Source organism: Acanthaster planci, linkage group LG14 (assembly GCF_054643075.1).
Source record: "Acanthaster planci isolate LZ-2023a linkage group LG14, COTS_SCS, whole genome shotgun sequence".
NCBI classification, from domain to species: domain Eukaryota; kingdom Metazoa; phylum Echinodermata; class Asteroidea; order Valvatida; family Acanthasteridae; genus Acanthaster; species Acanthaster planci.
The window spans coordinates 7,982,633-8,006,186 of NC_141790.1; the positions used below are offsets into that span (position 1 = coordinate 7,982,633).

The 23,554-nt window shown below is 40.5% G+C and overlaps 1 protein-coding gene across 1 annotated transcript in view; it reads right to left on the reverse strand.

Annotated features, from left to right (window-relative positions):
• LOC110985344 (uncharacterized) overlaps positions 1-23,554 on the reverse strand; it is a 96,861-nt gene that overhangs the window by 47,762 nt on the left and 25,545 nt on the right. The window contains 40 exon segments of the mRNA XM_087146159.1: positions 120-239; positions 759-922; positions 1,390-1,563; positions 1,776-1,815; positions 2,190-2,402; positions 3,110-3,229; positions 3,522-3,742; positions 4,167-4,371; positions 4,566-4,697; positions 5,018-5,178; positions 5,812-6,070; positions 6,346-6,483; positions 6,903-7,054; positions 7,615-7,657; positions 8,030-8,236; positions 8,833-8,964; positions 9,223-9,377; positions 10,129-10,384; positions 11,030-11,084; positions 11,722-11,971; positions 12,146-12,401; positions 12,740-12,788; positions 13,374-13,620; positions 14,091-14,343; positions 14,670-14,727; positions 15,212-15,458; positions 15,647-15,902; positions 16,475-16,529; positions 16,942-17,188; positions 17,990-18,251; positions 18,502-18,562; positions 18,856-18,947; positions 19,340-19,546; positions 20,172-20,384; positions 20,909-21,058; positions 21,512-21,715; positions 22,066-22,296; positions 22,536-22,677; positions 22,780-22,907; positions 23,153-23,316. Coding sequence (XP_087002285.1) covers positions 120-239; positions 759-922; positions 1,390-1,563; positions 1,776-1,815; positions 2,190-2,402; positions 3,110-3,229; positions 3,522-3,742; positions 4,167-4,371; positions 4,566-4,697; positions 5,018-5,178; positions 5,812-6,070; positions 6,346-6,483; positions 6,903-7,054; positions 7,615-7,657; positions 8,030-8,236; positions 8,833-8,964; positions 9,223-9,377; positions 10,129-10,384; positions 11,030-11,084; positions 11,722-11,971; positions 12,146-12,401; positions 12,740-12,788; positions 13,374-13,620; positions 14,091-14,343; positions 14,670-14,727; positions 15,212-15,458; positions 15,647-15,902; positions 16,475-16,529; positions 16,942-17,188; positions 17,990-18,251; positions 18,502-18,562; positions 18,856-18,947; positions 19,340-19,546; positions 20,172-20,384; positions 20,909-21,058; positions 21,512-21,715; positions 22,066-22,296; positions 22,536-22,677; positions 22,780-22,907; positions 23,153-23,316 — 6,719 coding nt within the window.

Here is a 23,554-nt window from a genome sequence, read left to right on the forward strand (position 1 = left end):
TAGGCCGCACCCATCAACACAGGTGACCGGACATGTATAATCTTAAAACAGGTACCTCAGAATACTGACTGAAACTGATCAATTCAATAGCACTCCGGTCCCCACTCTCTCATTGTTACCTGAAGTCACTGAGACAGAGAGGTCCCTCCTCCGCCTCCTGGTAGCCGGAGTTTCTTCCTCTTCTCCAAACACAAGGAGACCCATGGAACGACGGCTCGCTGTACCCGAGTCAGCAACCGCTACAACATCAATCAGATACACAGCTTGATTAAATTCTAAAACGAAGTACAATTCTTTGCAAATTAACATTATTGTGGTTGACGATAAGATTTATGCCATGATTTTTATACTTAAGCATAGTGCCAGAAGATATTTATATTATTTTATATTCAAATTAGTGAGAAGTTTATCATAATTATTTCTATTCGATTCATATCTGATTATTCTTATAAGTTTTATCAAATTAGAACAATCTTCAAACCTTCCAGACTTCATGCTGTTAATGTGTAATGTCATTGTTTCAGGGGGAGATTGTTATAAGGTTGGAATAAATCAAAGAAATGGAAGGAGGCGTGATGTTTCAATCCAAGCAAAATCTTTCAAAAAGGAGAAAAAGATTAGTATTTGAGAGAGATTTTACAACATTTTATGAGAGCATTTCTAAAGGGTTGTTCAATTTGGTTCAAGTTCAGATTCAGTGCAAGCTTACTTAGTTTATAAGACCTCCATTTCAAAAACTCTGGAATCCTGTAACTCACTTGGCTTGACAACCTTATCCGGCTGAAGCTTTGTCATGGCATTGTCCTCTGCCGAGTACGAGGTGGAAGATCCGTTGAGAAGGGCCTTGAAATAGTCCCTGGCCTTGTCTATGGGATTGGCTGTTAGGTCCATGTTGTCTATTCCCTCAGCAGAGTCATCGGAGCTATGGTAGGGTGGAACAAAACCGATCAGCAATAAGAATGTATATGGGCCTACGACAAAAGTGACGGGTGTTCGCACATGCATCCAATATTCTTTACAAAACAGACTTAAAAAGGACTAAAAATATCTTTTTAGGATAAGAATTAGGAACTTTTATTGTAGCAGACAATGCTCCTTGACAGGTGGTACATCTGATATGCCTCATCAATGGATGGGCTGATGCAACAGTCACCCCCCCACTTGCATTTCAGAAACGGAAAAATTTCCAACCCACGGTCCTATTCCTGGGGACGCCATTATTGATGAGGCCTACACAACTTGTAAAATCCAAATCAGCTACCAGTCAACCCCCAACTTTTGTGTGAAGAATGGGGTCTAGCAAAAAGATTAACCTTGGTATGCTTGTGAAAATCATGAAAATGGAAGACCCCTCAGGATGACAGAAATTAGCATTGTCTTTCAACTCACAGGTCATCCACACTTCTTCTCCTTCTCCTTGTGCTGCTGCCTCCACTGCAGTCTGGCCCAGAGAACATTGCATCCCGTAGAATGATGATGGGCTCGTCGCACACACCTTGCCAGCACAGGCTGATGTCCAGGTCAACATCGTAGACAGTATTGTGAGGACGCTCTACATCATACCTGTGACGAGAGAGTTTGCCAAAATAGAGGAATTATTTGATATTATTTGGTGGAGGGGTTTTCTTGTGCAAAGGTCATGATATGCGTGGGATATAGAGACCTATAGCCCCTGAGTATGCATGGAAAACGTTGACAGGTTTTCAGGCAAGAGTTAGCCAAAAACAGTGGTTTGAATGTCTGCACTGACTGTTACTTGGTGTGTTTGACCTTACCTGATTTTCAAAACTCCCAGGTTTTTCTCAAATGAATGAGCTGTGGAAATAAAATGACAAAACTGTGATTATCTTTGAAACGAAGGATCACATTTGTGCTATGCATTCAAGCCTTCATAAACTACTTAAATCCTTGTCTGTACGTAGTCTTAACTGAAAGGTGCAGGACCATCATTTTATTGGAGAAATTTACCAAACAGAAAACTGCTAAACCTTGCTTTCACTTAGTTTCTTCAGATCAAACTGTTTTTAATCCTACATGTATTTTGGACCTATAATACAAAGATACAATGCACAATTTTGCCTATGCGTTTTATGTATCTGCCAAAGGTCATTTTACCCCTTAATTTATCAGAAACGTTTGCCAGATTTGGTTTCAAAAGGTAATCTGATATTCAGCCTTTTATTTCTTACACTGCAATAGTTGTATGCCAAGGCTCTCAATGTGACTCCATTTCTCAAACCCAAATGAGAATGTACGAGCGCACGGGTCCAGCTTCACCCACACAGAAAATGACCTCTGCACCACGCCCAGGTCAAAGTTCAAGCAGCAACCGACCCCGAGACAGGACTGATCCAGCGAGCAATACTGTGCGATGGATGATGGTAGAGAAGGGGAGCTACAGCCTGGCAACAGAGAAATTGGAATACTCATTAGCTTTTAACAGTTTTGAACCTAAGAACTATGTTGGATTTGCTGCAGAAGCGTGAAGGATGTTGATGATTCCCTGCAGAGAATTCCTTGTTTCCATCCAAACCCTCAATTTCCTATACCGAAAAATTTCCTGGGAATGTTTGAGTAATTAATGAGGTATAGTTGTCATCTCACAATGAATTTAAAATGAGATAGGCATGAAAAAGTCTGCTATTTTAATATCTTCAGTAATTGCAAGATACTTCATTTGCATTGTGCCTTCCTTACAGCATTTTGGTGCTGCAACAGTCGCTCACAGATCTGGAAATGCAATGAAGCAGCTAAAGTACAACTATGAGCCTTGAGCTGGACCAAGAGAGGGCGCAATATCCTTAGCAACAGAGGCTCCTTTGGTTGGAACTGAACTTTGTTTAATCACGAAGGACTATGAAATGCCCTCATTACAGTTGCATCACTACCGAAAAATCAACATTCTTGACCAATATAGCTCGTTTCAACCAATTAGGGGGTGCTTCTACTAGAGGTGGATAGGGTTAAGAGGAAAGTACTAATAAAATAAAGTATTTCAATCAGTAAAGAGTGATTTTTAAAATACCAAGTTTTCACTGTTTGAAAAAAAAAGAAATTTTTCCATAAAACTTACAAAGACTAGTGAACGTCTCTTCACACACATACACACCTGTGGTTGCTGGAGTGATCTGCTCTGGTGGACCACTGCATGGTTGAGGTAGGAGAACATCGGCACTGACGCTGAGACGGTTGACAACCAGGCCACTTGCATAGTCACCAATGTCACCAACTGAGAAATACAGGCACAGACCAAAATTTAGCTTCAGACTCCGAAACAATTTTTTGATCAAAAAGAGCCACTGTAAAACAGCACAAATGATAATAAGTAGTTCGCACTAACCGTTGATTTTTCATGCCTGGATGTGTTTTCCACGGCTTTTTGTATTAGGAGGACTAATGGTAGTGACGAACATTAACAAAAAGTAAATAACCTTGCAGAAGACTTGATTTACCTACTTAAAAAGGCTTGTCTGGCAACTGGCAGTTTTATGAATAATTAAGTCAGAGAACTAGAGACCTACCCAAGTCTTGAGCCCACTCCAATGTGCCATTTGGATTACAGAATGGTATGGGTGCTGTGAAGTCCTGAAGGATGACAAGGTCTGGAGCGCAGACCCCAGCGATGCAGAGTTGGAGGGAGAGGGACAGGAGGAAGTTACGGTTGTCAGCGGTCTTGTCGAGGGTAAAGGTCAACGAGACGGCATCGCTCAGTCTTTCCCTTGTCACCTTGCCCCACTTGTAACTGCAGAGAGACAATTCACTGTTACGGACTGCAACTTTCTGCAGCTGCTCTGTTGGAGAGTTGTATCTGTTTGATCTTTATGTGCACTGTAAAGGTGACGTGGTATTTTATGAAATGAGATATGGCCAGATATCGTGTCCTTGAGTCTCAACGTGACACGTTATTTATTTCGAACCTTCCAATTACAGTAAACTCTACTCTAGTCGTGTGGATATGTTACATAAACTGCTTACCCAACAACATTACAGCATGTGCACAATATCACATTACATGTTCTTAGAAATTTTGACGAAGCCATTAAACCCTTTTTTCTTATGAGAAAAAAGGGCATCTGAAGACTCCCCATTCAGACAAAATAGCACTACAATACTTGAATAGAAATCTTTCTGTTTGTTTGCTTTGAGGATCCTGTTGGCTATCTTACCTTAACAAAGTAACATTGTAACTCCAGTTCTCAAATCCCACACTCAGTTTGAAGTCACAGGGGTCAACAGTCAGCCATGCCCTCAGGGTGCGACTGATGATGCCGAGGTCTACTGCCAGACAGCATTCGACCCCGAGGCAGGCATCAGAATAGTGACATACACCCCCTGATGGAAGGGTGGGCAGAGTGGGGAGGTGTGGACATACTGAAGGAGAAGAGAAAACAGGGACTTGTTAAAATGGCACTGATGGCAATCGTTTTGCAATGACTAATTTCCATTTTATATTACTCACTGTTTTAAGAGATGAACTGTTTCCGTTCACAGAAAAATAAAGAATTCAAGGTATTAATGTTGAGGATCACCAATGGTAGTTTGAATACAACATATACTGTCTCTACCTCCAGACTGACTTGGCTGGATCACAGGAGGGCAAGGTGAGGCTGAGACTAGACGAGGTGGCAAGCCAAGAGCCGTAGCCACAGCCTCAAATCCGGCATCCAGGCTTCCCAGCTGAGACACAGAGGTTATTCCTGGGAGTGCATAATACATAAACAAGCACTGTCATGCTGATGAAAGGGGGTGTACATACCCAGGATTATGAGAAAGGGGGTTCGATATTGCAATGGCTTGGAAAATGTTCATAAGAACATCAAATCCTGCAATCTAGTTCATTCTGAATACCCAATAAGACAAATCGAAGACTTCTATTATACGGTCGTTTTATTAATGAAACAATGAATGATTATAAAAGATTTAAAAGGGGGTTCCCCAATGCCAATCATGACAATTATGTTGAAACTAACTCCACATAGATTTATTCTTCAACTGGCATCATTATTAATGAACATACCTGGTAAATTACGCCAGGAGATGGTTCCATTAGGGTAACACATGGGAAGAGGAGACACTGCACCATCTAAGATCATGATTTCTCCAGTGCAGTGCCCATCAATGCATGCATCTACGGACAGATTGACTGATATCTTGCTATTCATCAACTCTAAGGTGTACCTATATTAACAAACAATACATAAACCGTTGCTGACTCAAAGACTGGTATTAAAGACTGTAATAAGTATACTGGACAATTGTGAGAAATTCAATCACAGGTGATATGTGGATCACTACTTTTGATTATGTGCAAGTTACGTCATGAATCAATCCACAGACTTTAATTAATGGTACGTGTACCTCACCAAACTTAGTTCCCGTGTTGCTCAGGAATAGCTAAACTGACATACAAGTTAGAGAGCCTGTCTTTTCAATCAGCTGAGCACTCTGACGTGTGCCATGAAAAAAAGGCAAATTCCATAGAGTAAATTAAAGCCATCAGTTAAGCAAAAATCTTCAACATGAGTCTTACATGGCTGGTCCATACTTATTGTAGTAGGTTCTTAAAATAAACCACATAAGCTGAGCATGTTTTAATATAATAATTATGAAAATGAAGACGGGAGCTTTTCTTTGTTGTTTAATTTTTGTTATTAGGAAAACATGTCAGCCTTTGTTTGACACCCTGAAATTTGAAGGGGGCAAATATTCAAGAATACATTTGTCTTTGTAAATCATAAAAAAAGTTTGTGTCTGTTTTCAAAAACAAAACACTCGCAAAATTCTTCTTTATGTTAAAGATGATGCAGTTACCTGAGCGTGATGAAGTTTCCAATGGTGACCTCCTGACTAGTGTCAAAGTCAAGGTGTGAGAGGGATTTGCTGTACTGCCAGTTGCCAAACTGGAGTGTCAGCTGGCCAAGGCAAGGGTCTATCACCATGGAGGCACTGAATGAGTGAATCAGCGGTCCTAGGTTTATGTCCAGGCAGCACTGTACGCCAAAGCAGGAGTCGAGGATGCCACAGTGGGCTAGGGAGGTTAGATTACTGGGAAGCTGCATGCTAGGGCAATCTTCAATCAGACAAATTTATAAAAACTTGATTAAGATCCTGATTAAAATTTCTCAGGTGTTGGATTCTAAATATATGCACGAGTACATCTCAACAATGATAAAGAAAGCACTATGTGCACGCAATTAAATGTCAAGCTCTAAGTTTCCATACAGTTTGAATACATTCAGTTGAAAATACACTGAGCCTTCATACATTATGCAATTTATGCACAAATCAGTGTCTCTCTTGAGTGGTCAGAGAATGCAATTTATAGTTCCAGCAAATTGAACTTACTGCCAAAGGACTGTGGTCCACTGGGGTTGACACACGGTTGACTGCTGAAGAAGTCTGGGTCAATTCCAAGCCGTGAGAGAAGGGCCAGCGTTGCTCCCTGAATGATTTGTCCTGACACAGTCTCTATGAATCCATCGGCTGGAGTGCATAATTGAAAAGGACATGAGTTTCACTAGAAGAAATGCAAACTGAGGTGTAAAGGGTAGTGGTATGTGGGGTTTGTGGGGGCTAATGTGAAAACCTGAGATCAATTTCGGCTAGTCTAAGTATGGCTATGCAGGCTTGGTGTTGAAACCAACTGGGTTCAGATACATGTAAATCGGGACTAAGTTTTTTGGAGATAGTGTTGTACACTGGGGAAGCACGTGCAATGGTTTGATCAAATTGGTATGGCTGTCATTGTGAGGAAGTTGATAAAGTTGAGCTCATCAGGCCCATACAGGTAAGGAACTGGATGGGACTGAAATACTTTCAGATCAAATTGAAAAGTGGACTGATTAGGAGTGGACTGATTCAGGACATAAGAAACAGGAAGTCTCAAGCTGGGTTTGACTCACCAGAGAGGGTGTAGTTTCTGAAGTCTGGGTTGCACACAGGAATGGGGATGTTATGCTGGATGTCGATGTCAGTGCACAATCCATCAATACAATATTCCAGCGTCACGCTTATCTCAAACTCTTTGGTATCATCCCTCTTGTTGATAGAATATCTGAACATGTGCAGAAGGGGCATGCAAATGTAGATAAAAGCCAATTACAAAAAAATGGAGTTCTAAAAAATTTATCCGATCAAATTGTTTTCCAACTATCAAACTGACAGGTGATGTTTATCCCAAATACTTTCTACCTGTATGCTCCACACTTAATCTATGCGAATGAATGCAAAAAGATTGCTAAATATGTTTCACATAAAGTTCTTGTATTCCATTCATTTGACCACATTTAATGTCTTCATTGTATAACGCATTTGAACATATCTGTATTGAATTTGCACTTTATAGATGAATAAATTATTATTATTATTATTTAAAAACCATCCTTGAATCCTCTAATGCACAACCCAAATACTGAACCTTTTCACCCTTGCGACAAAAATCAACGACTGAGCTGCCTTCATGCCTTCAACACAATCAGATTTATCCTCCAGTGAAATCATGTCACTGTCATGAATCTCTCAGAAAAAAGTACAGTAAACTCCATTTTACTGCTGCATAAAATAATGGAAGAGTCATCCAATCAGATTTCATGAGTAAAAAAAATCAGTGCCTACCTCAAGGTCATGCCAGAAGCTATCGATTCTGTCATTTCCTCTCCTGAAAGTGGAAAATTATGTTTAGAGTGCAATACATTTTATCACTATTCCATTCACACCTTCAGTGTGAGAATGCAGTAAAGACGGCAGTATTGTGCCAGGTGACAACTCCCAAGGATGTTGACTGAAAAGGCATGAACAAACATGTTTTCTCACAGATATGGAAATAAATAGGTTATAAGTATAACTCATTCTTGATTTGAACATGGTGTATCTTATCCTTTTTGATGGAATCGTGCCCCCTAAAATTAGACACCTCTTCCCTCGTTGCCAATAAGAAAGCTGAAAGCCAATTGCTTAGCTGAGCTCCAGAACACGGGCTTACCAGAAATGTCTCCTCATTAATTAAACCCAGAATCCAGAAAGCTCTTACCCCATTGATAGCTGAAAACAGAACCGTGGAAGGACCACTTCTCCAGGCCCAGCGTGAAGGTGAAGTCACAGGGGTCAAACTTGAACCAGGCCGTGGCTGAGACGTCTGCTATCTTCAGGTCTAGTTCCAGGCAGCACCGTAGCTCTGTGCAGGTTTCTCCAATCAGGGAGCAGTTGCCTAGGATACTGGTGGAACTTGCGCAGACATCTTCAATGTAAATATTATAATCGGCTAGTAAATATGAGTGTTTGGTCGTGAGGTCGTGGCATTGTTAGTAACAGGTGTATATGTCTATCTTCCCGAGCTTCTCAAAATATTTTCTCACATTAGGTTTCATCGGTTTTTAAAGTTCATAATTATCCATGTTACAACCATTTTAATTATTATGCATTTGTTTCTATGATGTCTTGGTGAAACAGTTGAAAAATGTGTTTCTGTCTCTCCTTAACATATCTCATCATCCAAAATGCACCCCCTACAAATTAACCAACTTATTCTGTGTGATCTAAAAGGAGGTGGGCATTATGATTAGTTACAGGATCATTCTGTACATTCAGGACCCAAAAGTGTGACATTTTATGTCCCTGTTACACCTGACCTGTGCAATTTTACACGGATCTCTCACTGAAATTGATTTCACACTCTATCTATATGTTTGGTTACATATGTCAATCATATGTCAGATGTGACAGGGACACGAAAAAAATTGGACCCCTACTACCCCTACAATGACCCTGCACAGTGATTGCTGAGCCATTTTATCATGTTAAGAGGTAGACCATACCAAAATTTGAACTTATTACCTTGTCTGTGATAAGAGCATGCCTTCCCTGTGAGGAAGTTGGCCAGGTTTAGATGACGCAAGGCTGCGTCCACAGCAAACTGACCGATATTGCCACCCAGGTAGGACAGGAAGCCTGATATGGTGCCATCACCTAGTGAGTTCACAATAAAGCAAAACAACAAAACAAGGTAATCAACAATATCTCCAGCTAATTCTCACACTTCAAGTTGATGTTTTCAGGTTTCTGAAGTTGCTGTGGTTCTAGTGTCTAGTTGAAGATCGGAGCAGTGACCTTCTGAATATGACCTAGTAACCAAGTAATCTGTTCCTTAAATAATTTGAAAAGCAAATAATCAAGTGAGACAAAAATACTGTATTGTATGATCTGCTAAAGAAGGAAGAAGCATACCAGGCAAGGTGAAAGAGTCCTCTGTGTTGCACAGTGGTATTGGTAGACGACTGCCATCCAATATGGTGAGTGTGTCACATGCTCCATCTATACAGATGACCAGGGACAAGTCGACCTCAAATTGCTTGTCTTCCGTGATCTTAGCCACACGCCATCTTCAAGATACAAATGTATAGATAGGCACATATGTACAATGGACTGGAGTGTAAAAAACCATCAGAATGTACCCATCAGGTCAGATACTGTTATTCACAATGTTTACATAACATGAGGAATGCATCGGTAGCAATTTACCTAAAGCAGCGAGGCCAACAAAACTTATAGTTGACCACGCTTATGATGTTGGACTTATTCTCTATATATTCCTTAGTTATTAAGGACAAACAAGATTTAGGTTTTAAGAATTAGATGGCCTATCTACTGTAATTATGGGCGTAAATCTCCGAGGGAATGGGGTATATATATCCCCCACTTTTTGAGGGGGGGATGGGCTACTGAATCATTACCCCCCACTCCCCTTTTTTGCGGTGAGTAAAAGTTAAAGTTGGTGAAGAATTTTGTAGACTTCCAATGACTAAAATGAATTCAAAATCACTCAAAAAAGGGAAAGCAAGTTTTGAAAGCCATAAACATACCATTTTGGATACATATTACAGATGCACATTAATATCATGAACATTGACCTCATGTAGAGTCATATTGTGTCACCCCCCAACTTTTCGAATTTTCATGTCTTCCCCCCACCTGTGCCCATCCTCCAGCACAAATTTACGCAACTGGTTGTGATCAATGTTAAACAAACAGCAACTAATCATGTGTTATCCAGGAGGGATACTTCAGCAATCAATAGCTGAACTATGGGGATCGACTAAGCGTGTGACTAAACACTCAGGGTCAGAGTCATACCTTACTCTCAGGACCTCATTCACAACCTCCTCCATGACGTCCCCCAGGGGGTAATGGAACAAGGTGACGCTGCGCTCCCACTTCTCGAATCCCACAGACAGGGTGAAGTTGCAGGGATCCAGGGTGACCCAGGCAGTGACACTGCGAGTGGTTATCTTCAGGTCTATCTCCAGACAGCACCGGATGCCCAGGCAGGAATCGGCGACGGTGCAAGAGAGGAAGTCGGGGAGCTGGGTGACACCCACGGCCGGACAGCCTGACGAGAAGGAAAACAATGAATGGAAAATATCAAGATAGAGTCACTGTTTAATCATGAACAAGAAAAGTTACAGTCATGATGAACGCTCAAACATAATAATGCGAGGAAACAATCAACAAACAACATTTTGCACAGACATAGCATGTAACAGAACACAGGAGTCTGTGCAATTATCATACTGAAGATAAGTTCCGATGATTGGTCAAAGGTAAAACTAAAAAACCTTGCATACATATACTTGCAATGTAAATAACATAGCGCAACATCATTAGGCAGTGAAAGCACAACAACAGATGTCTGAAAGCTGATTGAATGGATTGCTATGAAATTTGTACCTCACTCAAGAAACATGTTTAGCATTGCATATAAGTATGCTCTGATTGAAAAAAAAAACAAAACTCTGAACACTAACAACGTCAAGTCTAATGTGCATATACTAATTGACCGATTTAACAACATCAAAATGTACCTGCCAATCACCTCATATCTAAATAGAAACCTATGGATTCCTCTTTGCCCTTAGCCAAGTATTCCACAAGCTATCTTGCTCCTGGCCAAATGATCCCCTTTCCAAAATTGCCCCATCGATCATTTGGAAGCACGCAGTTGAGCAACATGTGGCGAAATGAATAAAAGACTTACTGCTTTTCAATGTCCCTGGTGTTCCCATGTTGCATTGCCCAGTATTGAGATATTCCTGCAATGAAATGATCACATTAGAAAAACAGTAATTGCATAATTTGAAGCTCAATTTCTGTCACAGTGAAACAGTTGTACACACATTTTAAAATGTGTATTCATTGATCATATTGCACTAAATTCATATACCCATTTCAGAAAGCTTCACATCTAGGAGAGACTTTTAAATAGCAGTTTAAAGCTGCATTTTGTCCATGCACTAAAGCTTATATGGCCTACATCTTCATCTGGCTTTAATTTCTCTGTGTCTCTACAGTGCTACCTATCAGCGACAGGGAACCCTTGCTTTCAAAATGGAAAACTTCAGCACTTCATAAATAGTAGAAGAAAATTTCCTTACCGTTTGAAATTTGAATAGATAAAAAACTGTGGCCAGCTTTCCTGAACAATCATTTCCCACATCCTCTATACCTCAATTTTGTTTATTTCCAATAAAAAAATGCTGGAATTGAGGGCTAATAATTTATGCTTGATTTTATTGAAAGCTGGCAAAAATCAGTTTAATAATTAGTTTACCTTTTCTTTCAGTCAAACTGTACAACTTCCACTTCCAAGATGGCCTCTAGTTTCTTCCCTGGCCTTGAACAGATAATCAGTTGCAAAACTGAGTCCACATCAATTTGAAATTTACTTACACTCAGGCCAAATTTCTCCAGCACTAGGTCAATGGCAGAGTTTCCAATGCGTCCGCCCAGCTCTCGTATGAATCCATCCACCGTCCCATCACCCGGTAGGGTGAATGAGGTGGCGTTGGTGTTGCACAGTGGTATGGGAACCCAGACATGGTCCAGTACTGGGGTTGTGGTGCAGGTGTCATCAATGCACAGCATGAGGTTCAAGGTGACTGAAAAGACTTTCCTTGCTGTCAGCTTGTCAATAGTAAAGCTGTAGAAAAAGAACAAGTTTATCACAATGAGCATCGTAGGACCATTTAAACATTAAAAGTTATCAAACATCTTCAATTTTAAATACATATTATAGGGGTGGGAAAAACCTCCCCCCAAAAAATTGGAATTCTGCAACTGACAAAATGTCAAAACCACATGAATGATGGCATACCTCACTGCCATAGCATTTCCGATATCCACAGTCTCGACCTTGCCCCAGGTGTAACTGAAGAGGGTGACGTTCAGGTTCCAGTTCTCAAAGGCTATATATAGCTGGAAGTTGCACGGGTCAAGGTGAAGCCTTGCACTGAGCATGAGCTCAGTGATGACAAAGTCCAGGGTGATGCAGCACTGGATGCCAAGGCAACGGTCGTCGATGGAGCACTTGACGACATTCTCCAGGAAGGGTAGGGAGATCATTGGGCAATCTAATGCATCAGAAAAACAGCAGCAATAAAATATTCATTTCTAATGGACTAAAAAATGAGTAGGGCTGTTACAGCGTGTTATTGATATTTTAATTCCCCCTGAGTATAAACCTCAACGTCGAAGTCAAGACTTTTTTGAAAGCATCAAAAAGACAGAGGGTTAGATGACACCCCTTTAGGTTGGGGGTGATTCCCATTGGAATTAGCACAGATCTTTGATGCTTTGACTCTGTGCGTAAAGAAAGCTGGTATTTTCATTGTTAAAATAAGATTGAAAAGAAACCTGTTTGGAGAAAACTTGAATTTGAGAAGGTCTTCAAAATAGTACTTACGATTACCTGTTGCACTAGCTGGTGGTATATCACAGGTTTCCCCACTGATAACGTCCTAAAACAACAAAAACATCACCGCATACATATATAATGAATCATATAAAATCCAATTTAGTTGAACCATTTTTACGATAAACATTTTAATAAATACAGGAATTTGAGTGGCAGGAGTTTAAAAATTGAGGCTGGTCATAAGAGTTTGCAATTATTTTGTTTTCACATATTGATCCTTGGTTATGCAATTTCACTACATCCTGAATTACATAATGGAAACATCTCGTTTCTGAACAGTGAAACACTCAAGATCTGTCATGGGGGTCTAAGATCAGAATCCCCCCCCACAGCTGACGCTCAATTCTCCATTTCCTGGTCACCCCATGGGAGACTGAGATGCATGGCTTTATAAGAGCTAGTAGATTAGAACAGGTTTATGTTTGATCTTCATTTTCAGAAAGTTTAAATAGAAATCTGGGAGGGGGGCCTTAAGCCCATGAGCCCTGCATGGGTGCACCGCTGTTCTGAGTACCAGAGCAGTACCAGAGCAAGGACTTTTAAGGTTTCAAGGTGGGTTAACTGGCTACCTCAACCACCCCCAAATCTGCCTTCAGATTTGTTTGACAGCAATGTTTAAGAGTCCTACCTGAAGATTTAACTTTTGCAGGACCAGTTGTATGGCTGCCTGGCCCACATTGTCTCCCAGCTCTTTCAGGAAACCTTTCACTGAGCCGTCCCCGGGTAGCTCCAGGGAGAAGTTGGCATTGCAAATGGGGATCGGGATCCTCTGGTCAGCCATGAGGGGAAAGTCTGTGGCCACGCCATCGATGCGGAAGGAGAAGGAAAGATCCACTTCATACTCCTTGGTGGCATCCAATTTGTCAATTGTGAACCTACATGGAACCGAATAAACTTAACAACTCATCCACCTCAACAGTAATTTATACAAATATATGGCACAGCACTGATTTTGTGGACAATTCTGCATGAATTGTAGTCAAACTTAGTCTGGCATTGTTCTACTTGCAAAACATACAGGTAAATCGGCAAATCACAATGGTAAATCAGAAAATAAGTGGTTACACCTGAAATAAAAGAACTGAAACTGGGCTGAAAATTAGTAACACTTCATTATGTCCACCTGAGCCAGTGAATAAGCTTAGGATCTGGAGGTTCATTAATAATCTACATGGCGTATTAATCTACAGTTTCTTACATGGAGTTCATACTGTATTCGTAACTTGTTGGATCCCGTATAGAAGGATTAGCCCAAATTACTAGCGCTTGGCCCATTTTCAGAAAATTACTACATTTAACAGGTAATTATGAATTCTTTTGTAGCTATAATGCTACACAAATTTACCTCACATCAAGAGCATCTCCGATCATGAAGCTTTCCAAAGTTCCCCACTCATATGAAAACAGCGATGTATTAAAGAACCACAACTCCAGGCCGACGGACAGGGTGTAATCACATGGATCAATAATGAACCAGGCCCTGGAGCTGATCTGGGTCACCTTTATGTCAAGATTCAGACAGCAGTGGAGACTGGTGCAACGGCTACCAATTCGACACGACAACTGGGGAGGGGTGTCAGGAAACTGCACGGGACAACCTGGAGCAAAATTAGAATTGTAAAAATCACTGCCCTCCGCTTGAGACAATCTAGGCATTGAGGTAAATCTAGTCCCAACTGAAATGATTTATATTTTCCATTGTGATATTCATCTTAGTAGTTGTCTTCAAACTATGTTGTAAATTAGTTTGAAAGCGCAATTTGCATGACCATCTAGATTACAAACATTGTTCAATAGAAAGAATTACAAATTTGTTAACAGACCTTAAAACAGACGTACTTTGTAAATAGACACCCTCCCTTTTCACCAAATATTTCAAATTGTTTTACTGATAGTTCGGAATTCAAGAACCAATGTCACTTACTGTCACCACCAGTTGGCAAGGCAGGAGGCAAAGTGCAAGGATTTCTGGACAGAAAGTTCTGACAATAAAAGAAGTTTTGAACATTAGTCAAGTAACGACAACGCCTCCGCAAAACTAAACAGGGGAGCTTACTGTAAACAAGGGTGTCATTCCTGACAACTGTTGCTTCGGCTAATACTGCAGCACTACTTGAAAGAGGTTTCTAGCTGCAGCAGGATTCATTTTGATGTTACGTATCAAACTCCACATTGGAGTAAGAAGGAAAGTTTCTTCATGCAGTAAAGATGGCAGCATAAAAAGAGGCACTTTGAAAGTTGTTCAGGCTTGAGAAATATGCAACTTAAAGATAACCACCATGTGGTGCAAAAGAATGGGTGTTGCTGTGAGCAAAGTAGTAGGAATATTTAAGACAACACATGTAGTTTCCATTCATTGCTCACATCCATGACACCGACAACAAAGGATGTCTTTGTTTCCTTGCTGCATTTGTATAGAGAGTAGTGCTATTTAAGAAAAACAAAACCAAGGCTTGCATAAAATACCTTGAGATTCAGGTATTCCAGCACTAGGTCTATCGCTGCGTCCGTGACTTGGCCCCCCAGGCTCTCCAGGTAGCCAGAAATGGTGCCATCCCCGGGCAGGGTGAAGGTGGCATTAGGGTTGCAGATTGGAATGGGCACGTGGGCTGCCTGGAGCAGGTGGATAGGTCTGCAGCTGCCGTCTATGCACAGGACTACAGACAGGTCAATCAGGAACTCCTTTTGTGCTGTCAATTTATCAACATTATACCTGAGCAATTTGAGAGAAAAGAGAAGGCTGGAATAAAATATACTTGAAGAAGTGCAAATGCACCAAGGAAAGCATCCAGTATCAAGCAGTTGTGATCAATTTTGCTAGCGAAGGGTGACACTAAATGGACGTATCTCTCTGACATAAAGCTTTCAAGTTATTTCCATCTGATAAACTTTTGTACTTACTCTATGCGCACAGAATCACTGATATCAAACACCTTATCCACTCCCCAGTCATATTCAAAGAGTGTCAGATTCATAGACCATGAACCAAGCCCAACAGACAGTTGGAATTCGCAGGGGTCTAAGACAGCCCAAGCGGTAGTGGACAGCTGGGTGAAGATGAGGTCAAGGGAGGCACAGCATGTGAGGCCAAGGCATCGGTCATCTATTTTGCAGGTTAGGAAGTTGGTTGGAGGGGGCAGCCTCAGAAGAGGGCATTCTATCGTGGACGGAGAGAAAATGGTGGTATAAGAGTAGGTCTACACTCATACCTTTAAATTTTTCAACTTGGCAAAACTCATATGAGATCGAAAAAGAGCTCTGTGCTATCTGTTGTGCAAAAACAAATGAGGGCCAGGGATTTTGTTCAGTAGCTGGCATAGTGCCGCTGTCATTACTTGTGCCTATAAATTGCACTGTGATTATGTGCCTGGCCTGGTATTACTCATAAATAATAAGCGTGCATAATGTGAAATCCATCACAGTTTTGTGACAATGCCATATATTTTGCTTATATAATGCTTGAAAATAAAACCCAAAAAATTGCTTTAGTTCGGATAAAGGGCATATCTAATATATACAGACCAATTTCATAACTGCATGTTCTTTTTCACAACCTAGTGCATTTTGTAAAGTCACTCACTCCATCACAATCAATATTTTTAGTATTTTAAAAACTTTTCAGTATTACGTGACAAAATGGTTCACAAAATTATCTTCGACCAAGGACCATGTATGTGGCGTGGAATGGAACCTCCCAAGACCTGTCAAGACTAGTTACACTGAACTTACTGTTTTCGCTTGGGGCAAGCAGCTCCATATCACACTGCTGGTTACTAACATATTGCTAAAAGAAATAATAAGAATATAGAAAATTTAAGACATCATGTCTAACGCGGAAAATCCATTCACTTTACAGGGAAAAATGAAGGAAAAATCTATTATAAAGTCTTTAGAGGTAGCTGAATTTGGAGGCAAAGAAGAATTAGTCCTTTTGGAGAAAGAAAAAATCATATGGGTTATGATGACGTTGCAGTAAGCTTGCCATCTACAAGCTGTACGGATATGTTAAAAAAAAAAATTTTAATCTTACATCTTAAACACAAATATGCTGGAAGTACAGGGAGCACTGGAGGCTCAAATACCAGCCTGCAGCTGACAATGAAATGTTTTATGTAACCTGTATTACATTTCCATGAAGTACAGACTGCTTTCAGTACGTACATGTACTACAACGAAACAAAAACAAAAACACTGACCTGAATTCCAAGTTTTTGGAGACCAGCCTGGATAGCCAGTTCCCCAACATTCCCAGCAAGTTCCCTGGCAAGCCCTGCAAAGCTGCCATCTCCTGGCAGCTGAAAAGAGGCATTGAGATTGCAGAATGGGATGGGGACCAGGGAATCCTGAAGCACTGGTGTGGTGGTGCAGTCACTGTCGATGCAAATCGAGATGTCCAGATTGATGCGGAAGGATTCCTCTGCATCTAACTTGTCGATAGTCACACTGAGAGAACAACAAACCAAAAACATTGAATTGTCAAGAGAAGCAAGAATTTGGAAGTTGAGATTCTCAACTAGTTTCTCAGCATTCTCCAGGGCCGACTTTTGGCTATTAGTTCTTTCTCAAGGAATTCAGGATTGAAGCTTTGCATGGTGGAAGTTGCATGAAATGTAGGCTTGCTGGTACACCATGGAATCAAGGTCTGTTGAAAGAGGATGCTCTGGCCATCCTCAGGAGAGTGTGCCAGACTTGAGTGGAGAGCTGGGTTATAAAGGTAATCCGGAGGCGGTGGAGCATAGAACAGGATGGTGTACATGGTGTATCAGCAAGCCTACATCTCTTAGTACTTCCATTTCATTATATCAAGGAAGGAATATGCTTTGCTATAGCTGTACTAGGTTTTGCCCTTACACCATCGGTTTGAAGGCAAAACCTGTTATAAAATAAGCAATCCCTACACAGAGCCAAATTATTCATTGTATATTAGGCTTAATTAGTTTACAGTTCATCATTAAAGCTATCGTGGTTGTCATCCTGACAGTGGCCCAACATTTGCCCAAGGCAGATGTCAAGAAGTTGTCTTTTATCAACAAGACCGAGGGAGTGGGGTCACTATGGGAATGCTTCCTTGCAAAGAACTGGGAGGCAAACTATAAGAGTAATATTGTATGAACTACCATCCAAATTCTTTGGTACCTAAGAAATTATATATTCACCATGGCTGTTATTGAACTTTGCTTTAAAAATGACAGAAAAATGAAATGTATATAAGCTACTGTTTGTGTAGAACTGTTAAAAAGATACCTCAGGGTGATGGGTTTTCCAACAGGGACCTCTTCCTGTTGACCCCATTGATAGGACAAGACTTGCAGCTCCAAGCTCCAGCTGCCCAGACTCAAGGAAAGTCTGTAGTTACAAGGGTCAAAGATGAAGGACACCTGGGTGCTGATGGTAGTAATCCCTGGGATGGGAAGCTCCAGACAGCAATCGAACCCGAGACACTTCTCCGGCAGGGTACAAACAAGGTTTTTGGGCAGACGGGGAAGTCTGACATCTCTGGGACACACTGTATAGGGGAATAAACTTGCTTTCACTAAGGACTAGGGGTGATGCTGGGGTGTTGAAGTTTAAATTACAGATGAAATTATACTAAACGCACATATCTAAAGTAAAATGGCATCACAGTAGTATTGATGTACATGTACCAATTTATATTTATTTTAGTTACCGTCTTTAAAAGGCCGCATCCTAGGTTGCTTCTTAAAAAAAAAGAACAACAACTCCAAATTGTATTGAGGAAAACCCAAACAACTTACGTCTCTGCCAACCATTCTGTGTGACTTGTGGACGAACACATGGTTCCCTACTGATGTATTTCTAAAAAAGTTTAAGAACAAAAATCAATCTTAGTTGAAGGATAATTGTGAAGTCGTTTTTTAGGTTGCTTTCACATGTCCATGTGCAACCATTAACATAAATGCATGTTCACTCATAATTCTTCATTGTTGTTACATACGTATTACGGAAGTAGGCAATTCACTTCATACTCCAATTTAACTATTGGTTTGGACATATTCTATTTTCTGTACAAACAACTGAAAATAAATCAGAAAACTTAAGTTTGAACTCCCCTGATTATTACAGAATGACTTAATTTAGCAAACACTTACAGACAACCCAAGATATTCTAGAATGGCATCGACAGCTGATTCCGCAGCATTCTGACCAACCGTCTGCAGGAAACCTTTAATAGTTCCATCCCCTGTGGCATAAAAACAGGTTGTAATGTGACATGCAGATGCGTAAGGCTATGCAAAATCCAGAGCAGTGAGCAGCAAACTTTTCATGTTTGATTTGGCAGAACTCATTCACCTTACAGCAGGTCTTAGAAATCTTTACCCTGGTTTCCAGTGCAGGCATACAAGCACCCACACAAGACTTCCACTAGGCCTACACTGAGGCTACAGTGTTGTCATGAAAGTGTAGCACTTCAACAAAGTATCACTAGGCCTATACCAAGTACACAGACTAACCACTTGAAGTTATTTCCAGCACAGAATTTCCTACAAGAAAACAGATGACACTGAAAACAAGTAGGCTTATGCCACATGACAGAAGCAGGTTTAAGAGAAAAAAATGGACATGGGGGCCTACCTGGAAGAGTGAATGTAGCATTCTCATTGCAGAGAGGAATTGGGACCCGGGTTTTCCTCAGGATGTCAATAGAGGGCGTGTCACACTCTGACTCTGGCAGGCACAGTGACAGGGCTAGATCCAGCACAAACACCTTGTCCTCTGTCAGCTTGTCAATGGTGTAGATCAGGGTCAAGGCTTTGCCAATCTTGAGTTCTTCTTGGGTACCTTTGTGTCACATGGATTAAAACATTGTTATAACTAAAAAATTGACCTGGCCCCCAAGGGTGTACGTAAAATTGGATTGGCGGATTGAGGACTGTTTGGGTATGGAGGAATCAAGACGGCATACTACCAATTGAAAGGAAAACGCTTTTATCCTTTTAGTTGCATTTCTTTTTGTCACTTAGAAACATTTCTTTTACACAGAGTTGCAACAAATTTTGTAATATTAAACATAAATGTGTAGAAATGCTAAATAAGACTAAATAAAGTTGGTAAAGTCTAACATAATCTTAAAAACTGTTCCTTTAAGGGTAACAATGCAAGTACATTATAAGGACTCTTAACTTTTCAAATTAAATTTAATGCAATACCAAATTTTATTTACATTTTACTATTCTGTTCAGCTAAGCTAAGAGACAAATGCGTTTAACTTGGGTGATAGCAAAGAAAGAATTATCAAAAGATAACATCAGAAAAAAGACATGAAGGAAAACAAACTGACCTAACCACACAAGAATTAGAAATTTCACTTGAAGAGAATTAATTTTCACAATGGAACAACTCTTTCCAATGTTTGAAACAACCGAAGTTTGAATTGATCAATATCAGCTTCAATTAATGCACTTACCCCAGTGATAGTCAAATATGGTGAACGTCAAGGACCACTTTCCAAATCCCATAGACAGAGTGAACTCACAAGGGTCCAGTATCAGCCATGTGTTGACTGACAATATGGTCACTCTGAGATCAAGCTCGGCACAGCAGCGAATGCCAAGGCATCGGTGTGATAGCTCGCAGGTCACTCCAGCGGGCAGGGAGGGGAGACTTATAGCAGTGCATTCTGGGGACAGAATTAATTTGCAATCAGACAATAAGCAAAACAAAAAAACAGCCATTATGTGGGATCGAACTATCTTGGAGTCAAGAAATAATCTATTAAAAGAAAAAAGATTAGAAATCAGAAAGCTTTCAATTTAGAGTACTGCAATATTTTGCCTTCTTTGATTTAAAACCAGTGGCATATCCAGCTTTTGGTGTAACGGGCGGGGGAGGGGTTAAATTAGGCGAATGTGGCTTCTGGCTTATCTAACAAGATGTTGCAGGAGAAAGAAAATTAAAAGCCTTACTTGCGGCCCAGAAAATCCTCACTTTTATGTCATGGTGTGGTTTGGTGTTGTTTTCGTCAGGTTTTGGTGCTAATATTTGAAAATGAATAGATATACTGATTACTTTCTTACCCATGAAGTATACTTTGAAAAAAAAAGTTGGGGGGGGGGAGTTGCTCCCCACATGCCCTTCACCCTGGATGGCCACTGTTTAAAACATTGCTACAAATGATGATTTCAATGCAGTTACTCTATGTACCTTCTTCATCCTCTCCAACAAGGGCACTTGTATCACATGGCCCATCATTAATCTTATCCCTGAGCCCAATATACTCCAGGAAGATGTTAACAGCTTGTTGCCCTGCATTTCGGCCAACCTGAGTCACAAAATCCTTCAAGGTATCACCACCTAAGGACAAAAACCAGGGATCGAAGTATGAATAATATTGGAATCTAGGTTATGGCCTGCCTCAACAGACATTTTGCATTGATAAAGCTCCTTTCAGTGTACATAAATACACATAAATTTTTTATTCTATAAGTGCACTTTAATAGGTTACACAGCATGGTTAAACCATAAACATATTTTAACAGCCTCTTTATGTTTTTTTCAGATTCTAAATGAAAATAATGCTCATATCTTAATTGGCCCGACTCTATCCAAAGCCAGATGAAGAAATCTCTGAAACATTTCCACATATGCCTCAGTACCTGTTGTTTTAACGTCTTTCTAAAGTAATGATAGTGCTGACTGTGTGTATAGATATGCAATTATACATACATGTTATCAAAAACACCTGTAATCAATAACATAACATATTGTCAAAAAAGTTATGATGTCAAACCAAGCCTTTTGTTGTACCTGGTAAAGAGAATGAGAAATTGGAATTGCAGAATGGAATGGGGACTCTGTAGTCCTGAATGATATCCAGATCAAAGATGCAATCATCACTGCCGGAACAAATAGATGCCCCAAAGTCAATTTCAAACTCCTTCTGGGCATCCAGTTTGTTGATGGAGTACCTGAGGGTGATGGCGTCACCGATGTTTTGCTCTTCTGGTCGGCCTGCCGGTATACACAAAATGCAAGGATAGGGGGTAATTCGGATTGATGAAGAGTCCAAGACTCAAAGTATTATGATAAAGCTCATGTTACACCCACTAGCTATGCTCAAAATTAAGCCCTCAGTTCTCATTTTTTTTCATTGCTTAGAAATGGGGTGACAAACCTTGTGACACAGCAGTATCCCTTTTAAAACTTTATGAATGTATAAAAGAGAAAAATGGTTCCCCTTGTTCCCAAAAATGCCGACTTTTCGCAACGAAAATTCTGCAGAGTCAATGACTTTACAATCCCAAAGGGACAATACGCAGGTTTCTTAACTTCTTCCAATAACCCACATAGAGTCAACTTACCCCACTCATAACTTAGCAGTAACTTCTTGTACTGCAAGTGCTGAAAGGAAACATAGAAGGTGAAGTCACAGGCATCTACTTCCACAAAGGCTTTGAACGACCGGCGGAATTTCAGGTTCTCGATGTTGAGCTCAAGGCAGCAATCAAGACGGAGGCAGTTGTCACTCAGTGAGCAGTAGGCCACCTTGGCCAGCTCAGGGGGGAATGCTGGCAATGTGAAGAACTGACAAGCTGGGGAGAGAAAAGTGATTATATCAGTTCCAAACTTCAGTGGGTGTTTTGACCTTCTTGATCATGCTCTAGAGCCCTAGACTTTCCTTAATGAAAGACTAGAACTGGTGGAATAGTTTTAAACACAAATACTCAGAATCAATAAATGTTTTGCCCATGGAGTAGCTTATAGGTCAAATATTTTGGTCACGTGAAAATAGTGAAAAAGATCAAAGAGAGTTCTCTGGCATTCTACTTACTTCTGTCATCTAGAGACAGCCTGGCTTCCAGGTCTGTCTTGGTTCCTGTAACTGCAAGTTGCCTCTCCTCAAGTGTGTCGATCAGCTGCATTTTACTCATACTTGTCGGCGTTGGACACGGCTCTTTGTCACTCAAAAACTCCTGCAAGAGTAATTATACGATGACATCATAACAGATTAAGACCTTTTCGTATTGATGACCAAATGTTGCAGAGTAGGTCACTTTGCATACGACAAGACTTACTCTTGGTATGCCGAGCTCATCCAGGACGTAGTTCAAAGCAGCTTCTGTTCCTGCTTGCAGTAACTCCTCTCCCGTCGCTTTGATCAGGTTCTTTAAGGCAGCTCTAGAAAAGTACTCCTCCAGGTCGACTAAAACAAAGACATAAGGAAGTTCATGTAACAGAAATACACATACCAACTAGCAGAAGAATTTTAAGTTGTCGTTTATTAAAAGTCTTCATGATTAGCTTACTTCTTTTTTTTTCTTAGCTTAATGAAAAACTGTAGAGGTTTTGAAGTGGCATCCATTTTTTCCAACTTACACAAGAACACAATCAAAGTAAACGTTTGCCCTTTTTTTGTATCTTGTGTATTCAAAACCAATGAAGACTAACTGTTTGGCCATGTGAAGGTCCCATTAGGATGGCAGATGGGTAGAGGGATGGCTGAATCCTTCAGGACATCGATGAATGACAAGCACTCGGCATTTCCGGTTGTTGGGCAGAAACCCACGGCCATGCTCACCAGAAGTTGAGTCCTGCTCTTCTCGATGCCAAACCTACGGTAATGTGAATTACAATAAAGTCAACACAAGTACAATCATCAGGGAACCAGGTTCGAGTCACGACTCAAACTAGATGTATAGCAAAATGAACAGTTGCAAAAACAATCCTTCAACTCCTCCTCCTGAAATGTATGATGTTGTGGCACGTCTGGTTTAAAACTCTCATCATTTCAAACAAATAGAGAGTTTTGATTATCACTGTCATGTGAATGCACTTATAGCGCCCTTCCCA